At 50.8% G+C, this 18042-nt stretch overlaps 1 protein-coding gene and 1 long non-coding RNA gene across 2 annotated transcripts; one reads left to right on the forward strand and one right to left on the reverse strand.

Annotated features, from left to right (window-relative positions):
- Nucleotides 1–376: 376 nt before the first annotated feature.
- LOC135887858 (uncharacterized) lies at nt 377–14194 on the reverse strand. Its single transcript, XR_010561828.1, has 3 exons — nt 14159–14194; nt 2800–2982; nt 377–527 (listed from the first exon to the last, which is right to left on the reverse strand). It is a non-coding gene; the product is annotated as an uncharacterized LOC135887858 (long non-coding RNA).
- LOC135887857 (zinc finger protein RFP-like) lies at nt 6587–15816 on the forward strand. Its single transcript, XM_065415631.1, has 7 exons — nt 6587–7018; nt 10411–10506; nt 11109–11339; nt 11975–11997; nt 12731–12846; nt 14298–14357; nt 15223–15816. The coding sequence occupies exons 1-7, from the start codon at nt 6602–6604 to the stop codon at nt 15741–15743; spliced, it is 1464 nt and encodes a 487-aa protein (XP_065271703.1). The 5' UTR covers nt 6587–6601; the 3' UTR covers nt 15744–15816.
- The last annotated feature ends 2226 nt before the right edge of the window (nt 15817–18042 follow it).

Below are 18042 nucleotides of genomic sequence, written 5' to 3' on the forward strand. Positions count from 1 at the left end.
GGCAGAAAGAGGAAAATGAAAACCCTCAGGAGCTGAGTATCGTAAATGAAAGGCCGAGAAGGAAAAGGACCAAGCAAAACAGCAGGGATCCTTCCTGAAATATCTTCTCTTTAATCCAAATAAAGATGGAAGCAGTTCACAGCATCCAGATGAAGGACTTTTACTTGGAGAGGAGGTTAGCTCACATCCGCATGGAAGCAGTTTGGAACATCAAGATGAAGGTATATTACTTTGAGATGAGGGTAGCTCACATCCACAAAAAAGCAGTTTGGAAACTCAAGATGATGGAAACTTACTTCTAGATGAAGGCAGCTCACAGCATCGGACTGATATGGAAGTGGAGAAAATGTATTGACCTTCAGAGACACATGCAGAAATTGAAGTAAATGAAGTAGAAGGAAGAAAGGATGAGGAAGTTACAAACAAGTTACAATATGGGGACCCAGCTTCACGGCTCAGATGTGATGACAGTGTGCGGCAAATTCTCCTGGAACATGGACCCGAACAAGTTCATGAATTTCCCTTCCCTAAGGATGGAAATAAAAGAAAATTCTCTGCTCAGAATTACAAGAGGAAACACATTAATGGGGAAGAAATTCATCAAAACTGGTTGCAATATTCAGTGCCGAAGGACTCTGTGTTTTGCTTTTGCTGCAAGTTGTTTAGAAATCAAGCAAGTGGTACATCACTTACTGAAAATTATTCGAAGGACTGGAAAAACATATCTTCAATTCTCTATTCACATGAAAGAACTACAGAGCATTTGGAATGTTTTCAAAATTGGAAAGAACTTGAATTACGATTGAAAAAAGGAAAAACCATCGATGAAGAAAATTTACGTGTGATTAAGGAAAAAGAAGAATATTGACAACAAATATTAGAGCGTCTGATTGCTTTAGTGAGAGTTCTTGGTGGGCAAAATTTAGCATTCCGCGCCCGCGGTAGAAATGAAAAATTATACACTCCAGGTAATGGAAACTTTTTAAAATTTGTTGAATACCTAGCTTTGTTTGATCCAGTCATGAAGGAGCATGTACGTAAAATAACTGATCATGAAACACAGGTTCATTACTTAGGAAAAAATATGCAGAATGAACTGATGCAAATCCTAGCAAATGCCATTAAAAAGAAAATTGTAGAAGCTGCCCATTCTGCAAAATACTTTTCAATAATGGGAGAGTTGCACTGATGCTTTGAAGCCTCTTCCCTATGAACTTGGAAACATTTGTGTTGCCCCAATTGAAATTTCTGATGACACTACCTTTACTGGATCATCTGGCAATACGGCACGTTCAGATGCAGAAGCTCTTGGAAATGGCCTTTCCATGTTCAAAATTGTGACTTCAGCTGTGTTATTCACGGCCTGAGTTTCACAGCTAGATTGACCGAACCCCTGGTGTAGACAATGGAATTCTGCCGGTGACCTGGCTACGGCCTCTCTGAAAGGAAAAACCACTTTCGTTAATGCAGGAGGCATCTACACTACGGCACTTCAGCGACACAGCTGTAGCGCTGCTGCAGTAGTGACTGTAGCGTAGACATACCCTTATTCTTCCTGAGGCCTGGTCTACACCTACAACTTAGGTTGGCCTAGGTACAACGCTCAGCTCTGCAAAAACTTTCACACCCTGTGTGACGTAGCTAGACGGATCTACCCCCTGATGTAGACGCAAATAGGTCAATGGAGGAATTCGTCTGTCGATCTAACAGCTGCCTCTGCCAGAGACGTAGTGTAAACACACCCTTAGACTGTGATCCGGAAAAGCCAGCACTGTAGTGGGGAAGCCACCTAAGCCAGCCAATGGGAGACGCCAATGAGAGGGGCAAGTGCTAAGCCTCCCTGCACAGAGGTAGACACCTGCTTAGCTGCACACCCCATGGCTGGAGGAGGATGTGAGGGTCATGTCACGTCACCTCCCTTATTGTAGTACACCACTGGGATCACTAGAGTTACGGATGAGACCAGCTTTCTGTTTAAAACTTGACTATTGTAAGTGCACTAAGATCTACACCGTCCCTCAGTTTGCCTGGACGTTTCATGTGCCCTGGGGAGGAGCATGGTCTGGCTCGGGGCCAAATTGGAGGCCAGTTGACGAAGGGTTCCCAAGATACGTCTCCCTGGTAAAACAACTTCTCTAAAAGTGGATGGCTTCTACTAACATTTGTGTTCTCTGATAGAGAAAATCCCAGGGTGGAGCGTTTTGCTTCAACGTCTCACTCACTGGAGGGTTACCCTTAGAGAGTGTCTGGGACCAGGGTTGCCAAGTGCTGAAAATATGTGTTTTGGACAGTATAGAAAAAAATTATGGACAACCAAACTTTTTTACGCACACGTTCTTATGTGATATAATGATGGCTCAAAAGGACAAAAGGGAACAATATTCAGTGGTTTTATTCCTACATCACAATAGCAACGTTATTCTGCTAGTTGAACCTACTTACTAGCCACATCAGCGTCCTCCAAGTTCTCCAGTTTGTGATCATACACACACATGCCCATTCATGAGCTAGCATCCCCTCTTGTTGCTTTTCAAAAACACCTGAGCCCATGAAGCAGTATGGCAGTTAGGACAGTCCCACGGTGGGCGGGGAAACAGCCACGGCCCAACTGCTGCTGGGGTGGGGGCGAGCTGAACAGGGGTCGGGACGGGGCAGAACTGGCCACGCCAGCCAAAGCACAATCATATTTCCTATTCCAGTAATGCACTTACTGAGTTACTCTCAGATCTCTGCCTCCTGGACTCCAATACCCCTCCCTCCACTGGGAAAAGTTCTGAGCTGTCTCTCCCGAAGTCTCACCTGCAGGAATTCACTCACTGGCTGTTGAGCAGTCCCCTCCATCTCACTGATCAGCTCACTGGCACAGGGTATTTCCTGGAAAATTTGCTTTGTATTTTCAATTCTTTCCACAGTCTCTGGGTCCAGCTCTCCCAGCTGGGCCAGTAGGAGTCGCTCTTGTTCCTCCCGGATATGGTGCAGTTGCTGAAAGTAAGACACAAGTTTCTGCCTTTCAGCTTCTGTCTCTGCCTGTAACATAGGACCAGGAAGAGAGCAGGGCAGGGACATGGGCAGACTCCAGGGATAATTGAGAGACTCTTGCATCCATAGGACAGATCAGATCATTGTAAGCCCTTGGGCTTTCCTGAGAATCTGCCTTCAGTTCAGTGGGAAATTCCCCCGTCACTTGCTGTTCCTGCAGCACTTCCAACCCTGGATATGCAAAGCAGCTGAAGCTTGAGCCCCGCCATGTGTGTGGGGCTGAAGACGAAGCCCTGTTGTGTGGAGATGAAGTCACGGAGGTCAAATAAAATCACATTATCCATGACCTCCGTGTTCCACTCGTACCCGTGGTTATCATAATATTTTTTGTGGTCTCGTGACACCCACACACACACACACACAATAGCCTTGCAATCCCCTTTTGGGTCAGATCCCTCCAGTTTGCAAAACACTGGCTTAGAGGTTAGCGCACTCTCCTGAGTAGTGGGGGACTCTTGTTCAAATACTTCCTCCCACCCCCGGCAGGCAGTGGGAGCATAGGCGCTGACTGTTATTTTTCCCCGGGGGTGCTCCACCCCCGCTCTGCCCTGATGCCACACTCCCACTATGCCCCTCCCCTGAGGCCCCGCCCTTGCTCCGCCTCTTCCCGACCCCACTCCACCTCCTCCCCTATGTCCTTGCCCTCTGTCTGCCTCTTCCCGCCCCTGCTCCAACCCCTCCCCGAAGCCACAGCCAATCTGCAGCTCGCTGCTTTCCACCCTCCTCCAGGCACCTCCCCATGCCACCAAACAGCTCATTGGCAACCCCGCAGAACAGCTGTGGCTGGTGGGTGCTGAGCACCCCCTATATTTGTTCCATGGGTATTTGAGCTCCGGAGCACCCATGGGGTCAGCACCTCTGCTGCTTACAATCATGGGACCGAGCAGTGACCAAGTATAAACAGCGACTTCCAATGAGACTTAGCCCACGAGCTGCTGTTAATGGACAAGTCGGCAAGGCCTAAATTTACAGCAGTGGCCTAATTGTGGGTGTCTCAGTTTATCTCCTCGAAATACAGGACTTCAGGGCACGTGGTCCACCTGCATTCGCAGCGGCAGCCGGAGTCAGTGGGCGCTGCGGGTGCCGAGCCCCTTGGAGAACCAGCCCCTCAGCACTTAGGTCAGGACCCAAATTTGGACCCTAAATCAAAAGAGATTCTTGACGTTTGGACCCAGCCCATCATTGTGCTCTGGCTCCTGTGCCGGCTAGCATGGCTGTTTGTGCCTCCTCCCCAGCAGCTGCAGGCACAGGGAGTGCTCCTGGGAGGGGGGGGAGGGAGGGGGGTTGGGGCACGGACAGGCTGGAGGAGGGAGGGATTGAAAGGGATAGAAGGATTTGGCCAGGGTGAAGCTGCACCTCTTGTACTCTGCACCCTGGCAAAGCCCCTTAGGACCATTAAACCAGGGATGCAGCTCTGGCTGGAGCTCAGGACTTGCCTAGCTGCTGCTAAGGTCTGCACTGGCCCTTGCAGCCACTGATAGGGGCCTGTTGAACCAGCCCTTTCCCTGCCTCAGTTTCCCCATCTATATAATGCCTGTGTGTCTCTTCACATTACAGTCTATGGAGGACAAGAGCCCCATGGTGCTGAGCTCTGAGCAGAAACTGAGGAAATAGACGTACGATTCAGTGTCCCGATCCCGAAAGGTCTCAGCGTCCCTATGATGCCAAAGGGACCGAAATGGGTAAAGTTACAGTCACAATTTACTGAGAAAGGGGCAGATCACAAAAATGCCCCCCCAGCTGTCTGACTGAATGTCTCTAAGTAACCAGCTGCACACGGTACATCCGACAGCCAGGGGAGAGAAATTACAGGTACTATATGTACCATTCCAGTCTTTTTCCTTTCTGTAACCCTGTACCAAAGCACTGAATCTGCTCCGCTCTGCAATGCTGAGTGAAGACCCAGGTACCTGAGACAGCAGCAGGGGAAACCAGCAAAAGAGCAGCACTTCCCTCCGCTGAACTGCAACGTCTCTATTAACCACGTTGTTAAAATGCTGCAACACTGGAGCCGGGTAACTAGCTGCATCCGCAGCAGCATCTCTGCGCAGCACGGCTTCCCCGCCACAGCTGAATTCCCTCTCCTTGTCCCCGATGGCGGCTTCCCAGACTTCCCCAGGCCTCCTCAGTCTGTCCCCACATCCCCTCCTGCAGCCGCAATGGGCAAGTGGCCTGAGAGGTCTCTGTTTTTCCCACACCATGTACCCTGCAGGCCCCTAGTCCGAGCTCCCCTCACACCAGCTGCCCTCGGCCATTGGGCCCCAGCAAGGGCCGGTGCAAGGATATTTTGTGCCCTAGGCGAAACTTCCACCTTGTGCCCCACCTCCCTCCAGAGCAATTTTCCCCTGGAGGGAAAAATTTGTGGGTGCAGAGCCCCTGACCTGCCCCCTCACCCCAGCTCCCCTTCGCTTCCGCCTCCTCCCCTGAGCACGCTGCTGCATCCTGCTTCTCCCCGCTCCCTCCCAGCGCTTGCGCTGTGAAACAGCTGTTCACACGGCAAGCCTGGGAGGGAGTGGGGGAGGAGGAGGAACGCAGGGTGCTTGGGGAAGAGGTGGGGCCAGTGCGGGGATTTGGGGAGGGATCCAATGGGGCAGGGAGGGGGCAGAGTAAAAAAATTTGGGGCTCCACTTTTTGGCACCCCAAATCTTGGTGCGCTAGGCAGCAGCCTAGTTCACCTAGTGGTTACACCGGCCCTGGGCCCTCACCTGGGGGACAGGATCTTGGTTTCTGTGCAGGCCCGGCCTCTCTGCTGGGACTAACAAATGGGAGCAGGCCTTGCTGGGTGTGGTTGTGTTACAGGCAGGGTCACCTGCCCCCTAGGGCCCAGGCTGAGATCCCAGCACATTCCACAGGCCCCTGAGCCACCGTCAGATGGACTTTCAGCCTCTGTCCGTGTAGTGGTGGGGGAGGCACTGGGTCATTGCCCTGGGGGAGCTGCTGGGGGAGGGAGGAGATTTACCTGCTCACAGACAATTTTAACAGTTCTAAAGCTTCAACTTTTTGAATCTCAGTGTCTAGTGTCATTAAATAGTTCTGGCCTGACCAAAATATTGTCTGATCCCCCCATAATTTCCCACAACTGTGAACATTTTAATTGGAATGAAATGCTTAAAACCCAGATTGTTGTGCAACAGTGAAAGTTTAAATCAATAAATATTAAAAAATGCTTAAAATAAACAGAATTGTCAAAATTATTTATCATAAAAATAAAATTCTGCCCAGCCTGACTATCACTCCTTAGACACACAGCTCCTGCTCCTGCAGGCTCATCCCCACAGGCGGAGGCCTCAGTGACCCTCCACACCAGCACAGGGGCTGATTGGAGGCCGGGAGCCCTTTCAGGTTTTAATTACAGGCTAATTTCACTGAAAGTTTCCTGCCACGGGTGTGACTGTTTATTTTTTCACTAAAGCCTCCAGGGGTGAAATTGGCTGGGTCCTTCCTGCTCAGCAAACAGCAGGAGTCATTTTCAGGAAGGGAAACACCCCCTTGCTGCTGCAGGCGGGGCATAGTGTGAATTCAGGAAATTGAAACTAACCCTGATCCACTGCCCAGAGGAGCCATGGCTGCAGAGAACCCTGTGGAAAGCCTGCAGGAGGAAGCGACATGTCCCGTCTGTCTGGAGTATTTCACAGAACCTGTCACTCTGGAGTGTGGGCACAATTTCTGCCGAGCCTGCATCAGCCAGTGCTGGGAGGGATCCGATACAGCCGCCTCCTGCCCTCAGTGCAGAGAAACTGTGCAACAGAGAAACCTCAGGCCCAACAGGCAGCTGGCAAATGTCATAGAAATCGCCAAGCGGCTGAGTTTACAGGCAGCAAAGGGAGCAGGAGGGGACGGGGTGTGTGGGGAACACCAGGAGGCTCTGAAACTGTTCTGCGAAGAGGATCAAACCCCCATCTGTGTGGTGTGCGACAGATCCCGGGCTCACCGCGCTCACACGGTGGTTCCCATACAGGAAGCTGCCCAGGAGTACAAGGTAGGGAACTGCTGTCAGATTTAATGGTTTATCTTTTGGGTTTTAATTACAGGCTAATTTCACTGAAAGTTCCCTGTCATGGGTGTGACTCTTCATCCAGCTCTGGAAAGTCTTCATTCTACGGGAGATGCTGTAACAAAATTAATGATCTGGCAGTGTGGCAACAGAGGCAAAATATCAAGTCTTGACAGCAGGATCTACCCCACCCGTTCCCCGAGGCCCCTCCCTTTCCCCACTCCCGAAATCCCTACTCACTCTATACCCCCCTCTCCATTGCTCACTTTCACTGGTCTGGGGTGGGGGTGCAGTCTCCAAGCTGTGGCCAAGGGGTTTGCAGTATGGGAGGGGACTCTGAGCTGGGGCAGGAGGGGGTCTGGGGTGCTAGCTCCAGCCGGGCAGCACTGACTCACCTCAGGCAGCTCACGGTCGGCAGTGCAGCCGGGCTAATTAAGGCTCCCTGCCTGCCCCAATACTATATGCCACTCTCAGAAGGGGCAATGTGCCCCTGTGGCCCCTGGGGGAGGAATGTAGCTCTGCATACTGCCCCTCTCTACAGGCACCACTCCTGCAGCTCCCATTGGCCACAGTTCCCCATTCCTGGCCAATGGGAGCTGTGGGGGCGGTGCTTGCAGGCAGAAGCCATGAGCAGAGAACCCTGCCCTCACCCCAGGCTGCGGGGGCATGCTGGCTGCTTCTGGGGGTGCTGTACGGCTGGGGCAGGCAGGGAGCCTTAGCAGTAGTGGGCAAACCCGCTGCGCCGCCGGAGATCGTGATCAATTGGGAGTGTCTCCAGGATCGACTAGTCAATCACAATTGACCGGTAGATGACCATTGGTCTAGGTAGACCGAAGATGGGAAGGGAAACTGAGGCACAAAGCAAGGCAGCAAGTTGCCCACAGTCACCCAGCCTGTCAGTGACAGAGCTTAGTATAGAACCCAGATCTCCCCACACCCAGTCCAAGATGCAAACCACTTTGCCATGCTGCCATCTTAGCATCAGCCCCACCGAGTGGTGAAGTGTGTCCATTAGGAGGGAGAGACGCCTTGATAAAGGTCCCAGACCCACCAGGGAGAGGTGGTTTCTCACTGGGATTCTGAACTCCTGTGTTGCTCCATGAGGGATTAAACTCAGATGCCGGCCTGCACTAGAGGAGATCACTCAGCTAAACACTGTATGAGACCCTGAGCACCTTCAGTCCGCACACAAAAGGGCTCCAGACAGCTCAGGTCCATGCCAAGTACCACTGGGATTAGACTGGATTGTAGCAAAACTAACCATAGGCTGGAGCTGACCGGTGCCAGTCAGGCTGCTCCTTGCCCATGTACACAATGGAACAGGTCAAAGTGATTCCTTTAGTCCCACCAGGCAGCCTTTTGAAATCTCCCAGAATGCACTGCTTCCAGGATCTTTACCAGGGAATGGAACTCTGGGTACCTGCCCAGGAGGCATTGCCACAGAAAGGGTTTAGGACAGCACTGGGGAAACCCCAACCGTTCTTTATACACATCTGCATCATATCTAATTAGGGCGATCACTGAGGCATCCACAGAACATGCCTGGGCCCGTCCTCACCAGTATCAGTCGATCTGTGTAGGCCCCCCACTGCTTTTTTCAGCGTGCCACCCACCTGCATCATTCTGCATGAAGGTGCCACCCCAGCCCCACCCCCACCCTCACAGGTGTCACAGAATCATAGAATCATGGAATATGAGGGTTGGAAGGGACCTCAGGAGGTCATCTAGTCCAACCCCCTGCACAAAGCAGGACCAATTCCCAACTAAATCATCCCAGCCAGGGCTTTGTCAAGCCTGACCTTAAAAACCTCTAAGGAAGGAGATTCCACCACCTCCCTAGGTAACCCATTCCAGTGCTTCACCACCCTCCTAGTGAAAAAGTTGTTCCTAATATCCAACCTAAACCTCCCCCACTGCAACTTGAGACCATTACTCCTTGTTCTCTCATCTGGTACCACTGAGAACAGTCTAGATCCATCCTCTTTGGAACCCCCTTTCAGGTAGTTGAAAGCAGCTATCAAATCCCCCCTCATTCTTCTCTTCTGCAGACTAAACAATCCCAGTTCCCTCAGCCTCTCCTCATAAGTCATGTGCTCCAGCCCCCTAATCATTTTTGTTGCCCTCCGCTGGACTCTTTCCAATTTTTCCACATCCTTCTTGTAGTGTGGGGCCCAAAACTGGACACAGTACTCCAGATGAGGCCTCACCAATGTCGAATAGAGGGGGAATGATCACATCCCTCGATCTGCTGGCAATGCCCCTACTTGTACAGCCCAAAATGCCGTTAGCCTTCTTGGCAACAAGGGCACACTGTTGACTCATATCCAGCTTCTCATCCACTGTAACCCCTAGGTCCTTTTCTGCAGAACTGCTTCCTAGCCATTCGGTCCCTAGTCTGTAACAGTGAATGGGATTCTTCCGTCCTAAGTGCAGGACTCTGCACTTGTCCTTGTTGAATCTCATCAGGTTTCTTTTGGACCAATCCTCTAATTTGTCTAGGTCCCTCTGTATCCTATCCCTACCCTCCGGCGTATCTACCATTCCTCCCAGTTTAGTGTCATCTGCAAACTTGCTGAGAGTGCAGTCCACGCCATCCTCCAGATCATTAATGAACATATTGAACAAAACCAGCCCCAGGACCAACCCTTGGGGCACTCCGCTTGAAACCGGCTGCCAATTAGACATGTCGCCATTGATCACTACCCATTGAGCCCGACGATCTAGCCAGCTTTCTATCCACCTTATAGTCCATTCATCCAGCCCATACTTCTTTAACTTGCTTGTCCTCCTGCATCCTCAGTCTCCTCCTCTCCCTTTTGCACCAGACAAAGCCACGTCCAGTGCCGAGTCCCTACTGGACAGGGATATTGGTCCACAAAACTGGGACTGTGCAGCTTCAAACCAGACAAATGGCCTCCCAGTGTCTCATGGGGTTTGCCCTGATGCTTAGACCAGCTCTTCCCAACCAGTGCAGTCCCCAGGGGTTCAGGGCTGAAATCCCAGCCCCTATTGAAACCCTGGTGGTTTCTGGGATTTGTATCACTTGGTTTGTTAAACCTTCTACAAAACAGGTTTATTGATTCACCCCCATGTGACTCCAGTGCCCTGTTATGCTCTGTACCACTAATCAGTTCACAAACCAAAGCTTGGTTATAATTGAGATCTCTCTCTAATTACTAAAAAGACTGAACCGGAATTGGTAACAAGTCTGAATGTGACACGCACCCAGTCTCCATTAATGAGGTCTCATCTCCTTGGTGGCCCTGATGTCACAAAGCGATTAGAACCACAGTCATCTTGGGTTTGCAAAAACACCCACTTCCAAGCACCTCTCAACTATCCAGATGAAACCTCCCAAATCATTTCTCTTTCTTCAGGAAAGAATCCAGGCCCATTTGAAGACTCTGAGGGAAGAGAGAGAAAAACTGTTGGGATTGAAAGCGACTAGAGAAGGGAAGAGAGAGAAGTATCTGGTAGGTGCCAGTTGTTATGAACCAGCAGGGACTGGCAGTGGGAGGTCTTTTTGGAAGCAGACTCCTGTGTGGTCTTGGAGACCGTGGGCTTGTGTGTGTTTCTCCATGATCATGGATTGCTGGGTTAGATTCATGTGTAGACAAGCCCTAAGCTTCCATTTCAGTTGATGAGTTAATGTCTAGCCCTTGTGGCTTTCACAGAAATCCCCCCAAGTGAACTGAATGTCACCTGTGAAGTGCTGTCCCCTGTGTCTGGTCATTTTGTGTGTTTTTAAAATTTTTGATTCTTTTAACTCCCCTGGCATCTATGTCAGTGTAGTGCTGAGTCCTGCCTCCTGCTGCTCTGGGTCTGAATTTCCAGAGACCATAAATAACAGAATATGCTGACCATGACAGGCATGGAAACATCTCTTTCAGAGGGATACAGTGGCCAAAGCGGAAGGCGTGAGAGAATCCCCTGCCTAGTACCCACAGGATAGAGTCAAATGTCAGAAATCTTAGGATTTTCAAAGAAATTCATCCTCCTGCACACTCAGCTCTCCAAGAAAGGACCCCGGGCTCCATCCATGTCCCTGACCACTCCTTGCCCTATTTTCATACAGAAACAAACACAAACCGAGAGGCAGAAGATTCTGTCTGAATTTCAGCAACTGCGGCAGTTCCTGGAGGAACAAGAGCGACTCCTGCAGGCCCAGCTGGAGAAGCTGGATGAGGAGATTGTGAAGATACAGAATGAAAATGTCAGTAAACTCTCCGAGCAGATTTCCCATCTCAGTGAGCTGATCAGTGAGCTGGAGGGGAAGTGTCAGAAGCCAGCAAGTGAATTCCTGCAGGTGAGACTGAATGAGAAACACAGGTGGGTGCTCTTGGGCAGCCAGCTTCCCTGCTCAGTGCTGCCCGCCCCGCAGCCCTGCCGATCAACTCCTCCCACTCCCTCCAGCACCACCAGCCTGCTGCGATCAGCTGTTCCACTGTGTGCAGGAGATGCTAGGAGGGAGTGGGAGAAGCGGGGGTGGAGTGTGCTCAGGAGAGGAGGCGGGAAAGAGGCAGGGTGGTGGTGAAGTGGGAGCGGGAAGAGTTGGGCTGAGTTGTGTCATTGCGGGAAAGGGTGGAGTGGGGGTGAGGTTGAGCACCCCCAGGGACAATTGAAAAGCGGTGCCTGTCATTAGAAACATGCCAGATCCCCACACGGGGAAGGGAGGGCTCCTGAATCCTAAGCACTGGTGTCCAGCAGTCGGCGATCTCTATGTAACTCGGCGTGTGCATTGCTGACATGTGAATAACTATTATTCTTTGCAGAGTCACAGACACAGAGATATGAGAGATGGAAAAGCCCCATTAGCTCAGAGAATCCATGACCCCGGGGCCAGGGCAGGGCCTTTCTTCCCCATATTTGTAAAATCTCTTCCCTGGAATCCTGTGTGTGTGTCAGAGGGGACTGAAATTCTTTTGTCTCTCTCTCTTCTAGGATATTAGAAGCACCTTGAGCAGGTACGTGGCTCTCTCTCACTCCCCTTCACACTTCACAACGCTGGGAAAGGGCTTGGTGGTGATGTTAGCACTGCATCTCCCCAGGGGTCTACAGCCAAATGTGTGGGGAAGGTCACTTGTTGGATACGAATCTCTCTGATTAACTTCATCTTGAGGTTCTCACCCTTGTATAGAAGACTCTGGAATTCTCCATTCAGTGATAAAGACTGACCTCAAGTATTTCCTAGGGATGTCACCTCTCTGAGGGATTGGCTGCCTCAGGATTGTGGGGCTGGAATATGGGCCTGTCACTGCTGGGGCACTGGTCACTATTCAGCCAAGGGCAGCAGTGGAGAAGAGTCTTTCCCACCTGAGGACTATGTGGAGACCTGTGTGGAATGAGCTGGGGAGGGGGGAGTTGGTGTCTGAGTTTAATTCCTAGAAGGCAGATTTCTACAGCACTTCACCTGGGAACCTCCTGTCACTCAGAGCTTGGAGGCCAAGGAGTGAATTGGCCACAGAGACTCAATTCCCCTTTTGTCCCCAGAGCTGATCTCTCCAGACCAGAGTTGAAGAATATTAATGAGTCCTTTGAAGGGAAGGTTGCACGGCCATGGGCTGTGTTGCACCTGCTCTGAGGCTGGGAGAAGTCGAGGAATTCTAACTCCAGGCCCATTAGAGCAGCGACTCACTAGCCAGAATTTATAATGAGTCAAACAATGAAATATAATGACTTGAAATTGTTTCTCTCCAGGTGTGAGAAGGGGAAGTTCCAGCAGCCAGAGGAGATTTCTCCTGAACTGGAAGAGCGAGTCAGTGGTTTCTCCCAGAAAATGATTGTGCTATTGGAGACTCTGGGGAAGTTCAAAGGTACCTAGAAGGGATCTAGGAATGGAAATTGGGAGGAGCCTCTGAGACTGAGGGAGGAGAGTGGCTCTGGCCAATTGGTTCACAATTAGATGATGCTTCTATTTAATTGTTGGGTGAGAATGTCACGCATTTGGGCTCCAAGTCACTCAGGTTGATTACTTCAAACCTTTATTTCTACCAAAAATATGTCTTGCCATGACAATTACTGTTAAAGAAAGAAATGACTCAGACTCATCGACTTTAAGGCCAAAAGGGACCATCATGATCATCCAGTCTGACCTCCTGCACATTGCAGGCCACAGAACCTCACCCACCCACTCCTGCAATAGATCCCTAACCTCTGACTGAGTTACTGGAGACCTCAAATCATGATTTAAAGATTTCAGGTCAGAGAATCCACCACTGACACTAGTTTAAATCTGCAAGTGACCCATGCCCCACAACCACAGAGGAAGGCAGAGAACCCCCCAGGCTCTCTGCCAATCTGACTTGGGAGGAAATTCCTTCCAGACCCCAAATATGGTGGTCAGTTGAATACCGAGCATTTTGGCAAGACCCAACAGTGAGACACATGGCAAAGAATTTTCTATAACACAGAGCCCTCCCTATCTACTGCCCCATCACCATCCATGGGACACATATTTCAAAGGCGGACCCAGCCCATCACTGAGCTCTGGTCCTATACGGCAGCTAGTCATGGCCAAATAGGCTGTAGGGGGAAGGAGAAAGCCCCTCCCCCATGGTCAGGGATCCGTCCAGCACAGGAGCCTCTGGTACCTCCTCCACAGCAGCTGCAGGCACAAGGCGGGTTCCTGAGAGGGCTGGGAATGGGGTGGGAGTGGTGAGGGCAGATGGAAGAGGAAGGGGGGTAGACAAGGGACAGAGCGACATGGGCAGTGTAAAGCTGGGCCTCTGAAACTCTGCACGCTGGCCAAGACAGATGGGGGCCATTGTAATAGGGATGAATATGTCCCATTGTGTCAACCTTCCCCCCACTTCAATTTCCACATTCATAAAATGCTTTTACTATTATTTCTTTTTCTGCCTGTGGAGGACAAGGCCCTGTCGTGCCGCACTCTGTAGAGACGCTGAGTAAACAGACCCAACAGCTCACAATTAGAGCCAGGATTTAGGAAACTCTCAATATCCCGTTAGTGTCAAAGGGACCCAAGTGGGTAAAGTTACTTTTATTCCAAAATCTTTGCAGGCTCTGGGTCTAGGTTATGACAAAAGGCAGTAAGTGAATGAGACAAACCAACTGGGATCTGAAGGGTGGGAGAGGATGAGGAGGGGAAAAGTAAATCTCACTTACAGATTGTGTGTCCTGGGATAGTTGTGAGGCTGCAAGGATGTTGGTTCCATTTCTGGGAGATGCCTGAATGAGAGAGGAAAAAGACGGTTATAAATATGAAATCCTGAAATCTCGTCTCCTTTCTCCTTCCCTCCTCCAGACACTCTGCCGTCTGCACTAGTGACAAAAAGAGGAGGATCCCTAGGAAGGTTCAGACAGGGTGAGATTGCAGCTGGAAATTGTCTTTAAATTGTCAGAAAAAGTCTTAATGAGATTGTAGCTAAAGTTACCAACCAATGTGACATCGACCATGACACACACAGCCCTAAAAAGAACACACTGCACAGTGAGGGGCTCCCACGCTGAAGTCACACAAACACTCCTGACACCAACCTTAGTGCTGAGTTCATGCCCATGCTGCTGAACAGAAAAACTCTCCTTGAGAAGCATGTGAACAGAGGTCTCTGCCCTGAGGGCTGACACATCCCTCTGCTTTACCCCGGTGCAGGGGGTCTCCCCCATCCTCTTCTCCAACATCCTGCCTTTCCTCTGGGCAGGGCTGGGCTCTCCCACTGAAGCTGCTCACTGCTTCCTGGATTGGGGAGATGCTCTCCCTGTGAGGCTGTTAACTCCTCCCTTCTCTCTAGACTGGGGATGGGGCTACCCCACCCAATGCCATTTCGTACTCTCTTTTCTTAATTGGCTCGTCCTACTCTGGCTGGGGAGTGGAGGCTGCACTTAGGGGAGGGAGCTTCCCTCTGGGGTTCAAAGCTGGTACCTGCCTCCTCTGCTCCCTCCTCACTAAAACCTTTCTTGCTGTGTCTCTGATGCTGGGAATGGAGCAGCCCCAGCAGAGGGAGCAGTGACCTGAAGCCTCAGCAAGCAAATGAAAAACTAATGAGGTGGGTCCCATTACACAGACTGAAGAACTGCAGTGACATCCCTGCTCAGTCTCAGGTGCCCAGGACAGAGGCAGCTCCCTGGGATCCAGGCCTGTCCCAGCCAGAACGGGGCTGCTGGAGAGTGTGAGAAATGGTCCCAGCCTCCACTAGGGCCCCTAACGCTCTGATTCTCTCTCTCCCCAGTGAATGTGACTCTGGATCCAGACACGGCTCATCCCGACCTCATCCTGTCTGAGGATCAGAAACGTGTGAGATGGGGACACACGCAGCAGGATCTGCCCAACAACCCTGAGAGATTTGACTCTTGGGAATGTGTGCTGGGCTGTGAGGGATTCACCTCGGGGAGACATTGCTGGGAGGTGGAGGTGGGGAGTGGGCAATGCTGGGCTGTGGGGGTGGCCAGAGAGTCTGTGAGGAGGAAGGGAGAGATCAGCCTCAGCCCTGAGGAGGGGATCTGGGCTGTGGAGTGGAACTGGTGGGGGGATCAGTTCCAGGCTCTCACCTCCCCTGAGACCCCCCTGCCCCTGAGCCGGTTCCCCAGCAGGATCCGTGTTTTTCTGGACTGTGACCGGGGGCAGGTGACATTTATCGATGCTGGTGACGAGGCCCCGATCTTCACTTTCCCACCGGGCTCCGTCCCTGGGGAGAGAATCCGACCCTGGCTCCGGGTGGGGCTGGGATCCCAGCTCAGACTGTGTCCCTGAGACACACAGCAGAGGAGCAGCCATGGGATATGATCTGTGACAGGGAGGGGAGGAGAGTGGGAGAGACACAGGAAAATAAGCAGGGATCAGAAGTGAGGCTTAGAATAATGATTAGAAAAGGACAGTATGAAAGGAAAGGGAACATGAGAGGGACAGAGATTTATTAAAAGTTACTGAAAGTGACACTGTAACGCATTAATTCCCTATATTGATTCCTGGACGACTGTACTGTTGTTGTGCCATTAAGAAAACTGTTCTCAGTAGCTGGGGTATCTCCTTTCCATGCTGTGGTTATTAAGGCTCTTTCTCGGCTCCCTTTACTTACCACCTTTAGTTACTTACTGTAAATAAAATATTACAAACAATTGTTCACGTTTGTTCCACTTTAATAATCCCGCTGCCGTTGTTGAGGACAGAGTCCTGGGATTTGCTTCCTGACTTGGTTGTGTCCCCCCAACCCCCACAGGGAATATTGCGCCTTGAGGAGGAGAGTTTGGGTTTTACTGCTTTGTGTCACTATCCAGCCTGTACTCTCTCTGTCCTGTACACACCCATGTCAATCAGGAATTGCTCAGCTGTGCTTTGCGGAGAGGAGACTGGTAACGGTTGCACAGGGTGCAATCCTTGACTTGGTGTTGCAATGCTGAGCATCACAGGGCTTAATTTGTAGGCAACTAGAAAATCATAGTCTGCAACTCTGCAAAGCTGAGTTAGGGGCCTAAACTCCCTATATAATGCATGGGCATCACAGGCACCTTACAGTGCGATTCACAAAATTCAGCTCACTAGGTGGGGATCCATCTAAGCTAGCCAATGGGAGAGGCGACAAGGAAGGAGGGGTGTCCTAAGCCCTGCCCTCTCTCACAGACAGGTGCCTAAATTGGGGCGGGGCTCGGGGTCCGGAGGCAAGGGGGCTGCCCGAAGCCGGTAGCGCTGGCTCGGGCAGCTTGGCTCTTAAACAGAGCCAAAGTCTGAGTCCGGGGAGGAGCAGAGCAGCTGGAGCCGGGGAGGAGAAGTGCCTGGCCGGCGGCTGGGGTCCGGAGGCACGGGGGCTGCCCGAAGCCGGTAGCGCTGGCTCGGGCAGCTTGGCTCTTAAACAGAGCCGAAGTCTGAGTCGGGAGGAGCAGAGCAGCCGCGGGAGAGGAAGTGCCCAGCCGGTATTTTTCCCGGACATGTTCGGCTTTTTGGCAGTTCCCCCCGGACGGGGGTTTGATTGCCGAAAAGCCGGACATGTCCGGGAAAAACCAGACGTATGGTAACCCTATCAAAGGTCCCATTAATATTCTTCAGCTCTGGCCTGGAGAGACCAGCTCTGGGGATAAAAGGGGGATTGAGCTACTATAAGGTGGGTGCATAACTGGTTGGATAACTGTTCCCAGAGAGAAGTTATCAATGGTTCACAGTCAGGCTTGAAGGGCATAACGACTGGGGTTCCGCAGGGATCAGTTGTGGGTCCCGTTCTTTTCAATGTCCTCATCAGTGATTTAGATCATGGCATAGAGAGTACACTTATAAAGTTTGCGGATGATACCAAGCTGGGAGGGGTTGCAAGTGCCTTGGTGGATAGGATGAAAATTCAAAATGATCTGGACAAACTTGAGAAATGGTCTGAGGAAAATAGGATGAAATTCAAAAGGACAAATGCAATGTATTCTACTTAGGAAGGAACAATCAGTTACACACATACAAAATGGGAAATGACTGCCTAGGAAGTAGAACCACAGAAAGGGACCTAGGGGTCATAATGGACCACAAACTAAATATGAGTCAACAGTGAAGTGCTGCCACAAAAAAAGCAAACATCATTCTGGGATGTATTAGCAGGAGTGTTGTAAGCAAGACATGAGAAGTAATTCTCCTGCTCTACTCCGCGCTGATACGGCCTCAACTGGAGTATTGTGTCCAGTTCTGGGCACCACATTTCAGGAAGGATGTGGACAAATTGAAGAAAGTCCAGCGAAGAGCAACAAAAATTATTAAAGGTCTAGAAAACATGACCTATGAGGGAAGTTTGAAAGAATTGGGTTTGTTTAGTCTGGAGAAGAGAAGACTGAGAGGGGACACAATAACAGTCTTCAAGTACCTGAAAGGTTGTTACAAGGAGGAGGGAGAAAAATTATTCTCCTTATCCTCCGAGAATCGGACAAGAAGCAATGGGCTTAAATTGCAGCAAGGGATGTTTAGGTTGGAAATTAGGAAAAACTTCCTAACTGTCAGCGTGGTTAGGCACTGGAACAAATTGCCTAGGAAGGTTGTGGAATCTCCGTCATTGGAGATTTTTAAGAGCAGGTTAGACAAA

This window comes from Emys orbicularis, chromosome 13, assembly GCF_028017835.1.
Source record: "Emys orbicularis isolate rEmyOrb1 chromosome 13, rEmyOrb1.hap1, whole genome shotgun sequence".
In the NCBI taxonomy this organism is placed as follows: domain Eukaryota; kingdom Metazoa; phylum Chordata; order Testudines; family Emydidae; genus Emys; species Emys orbicularis.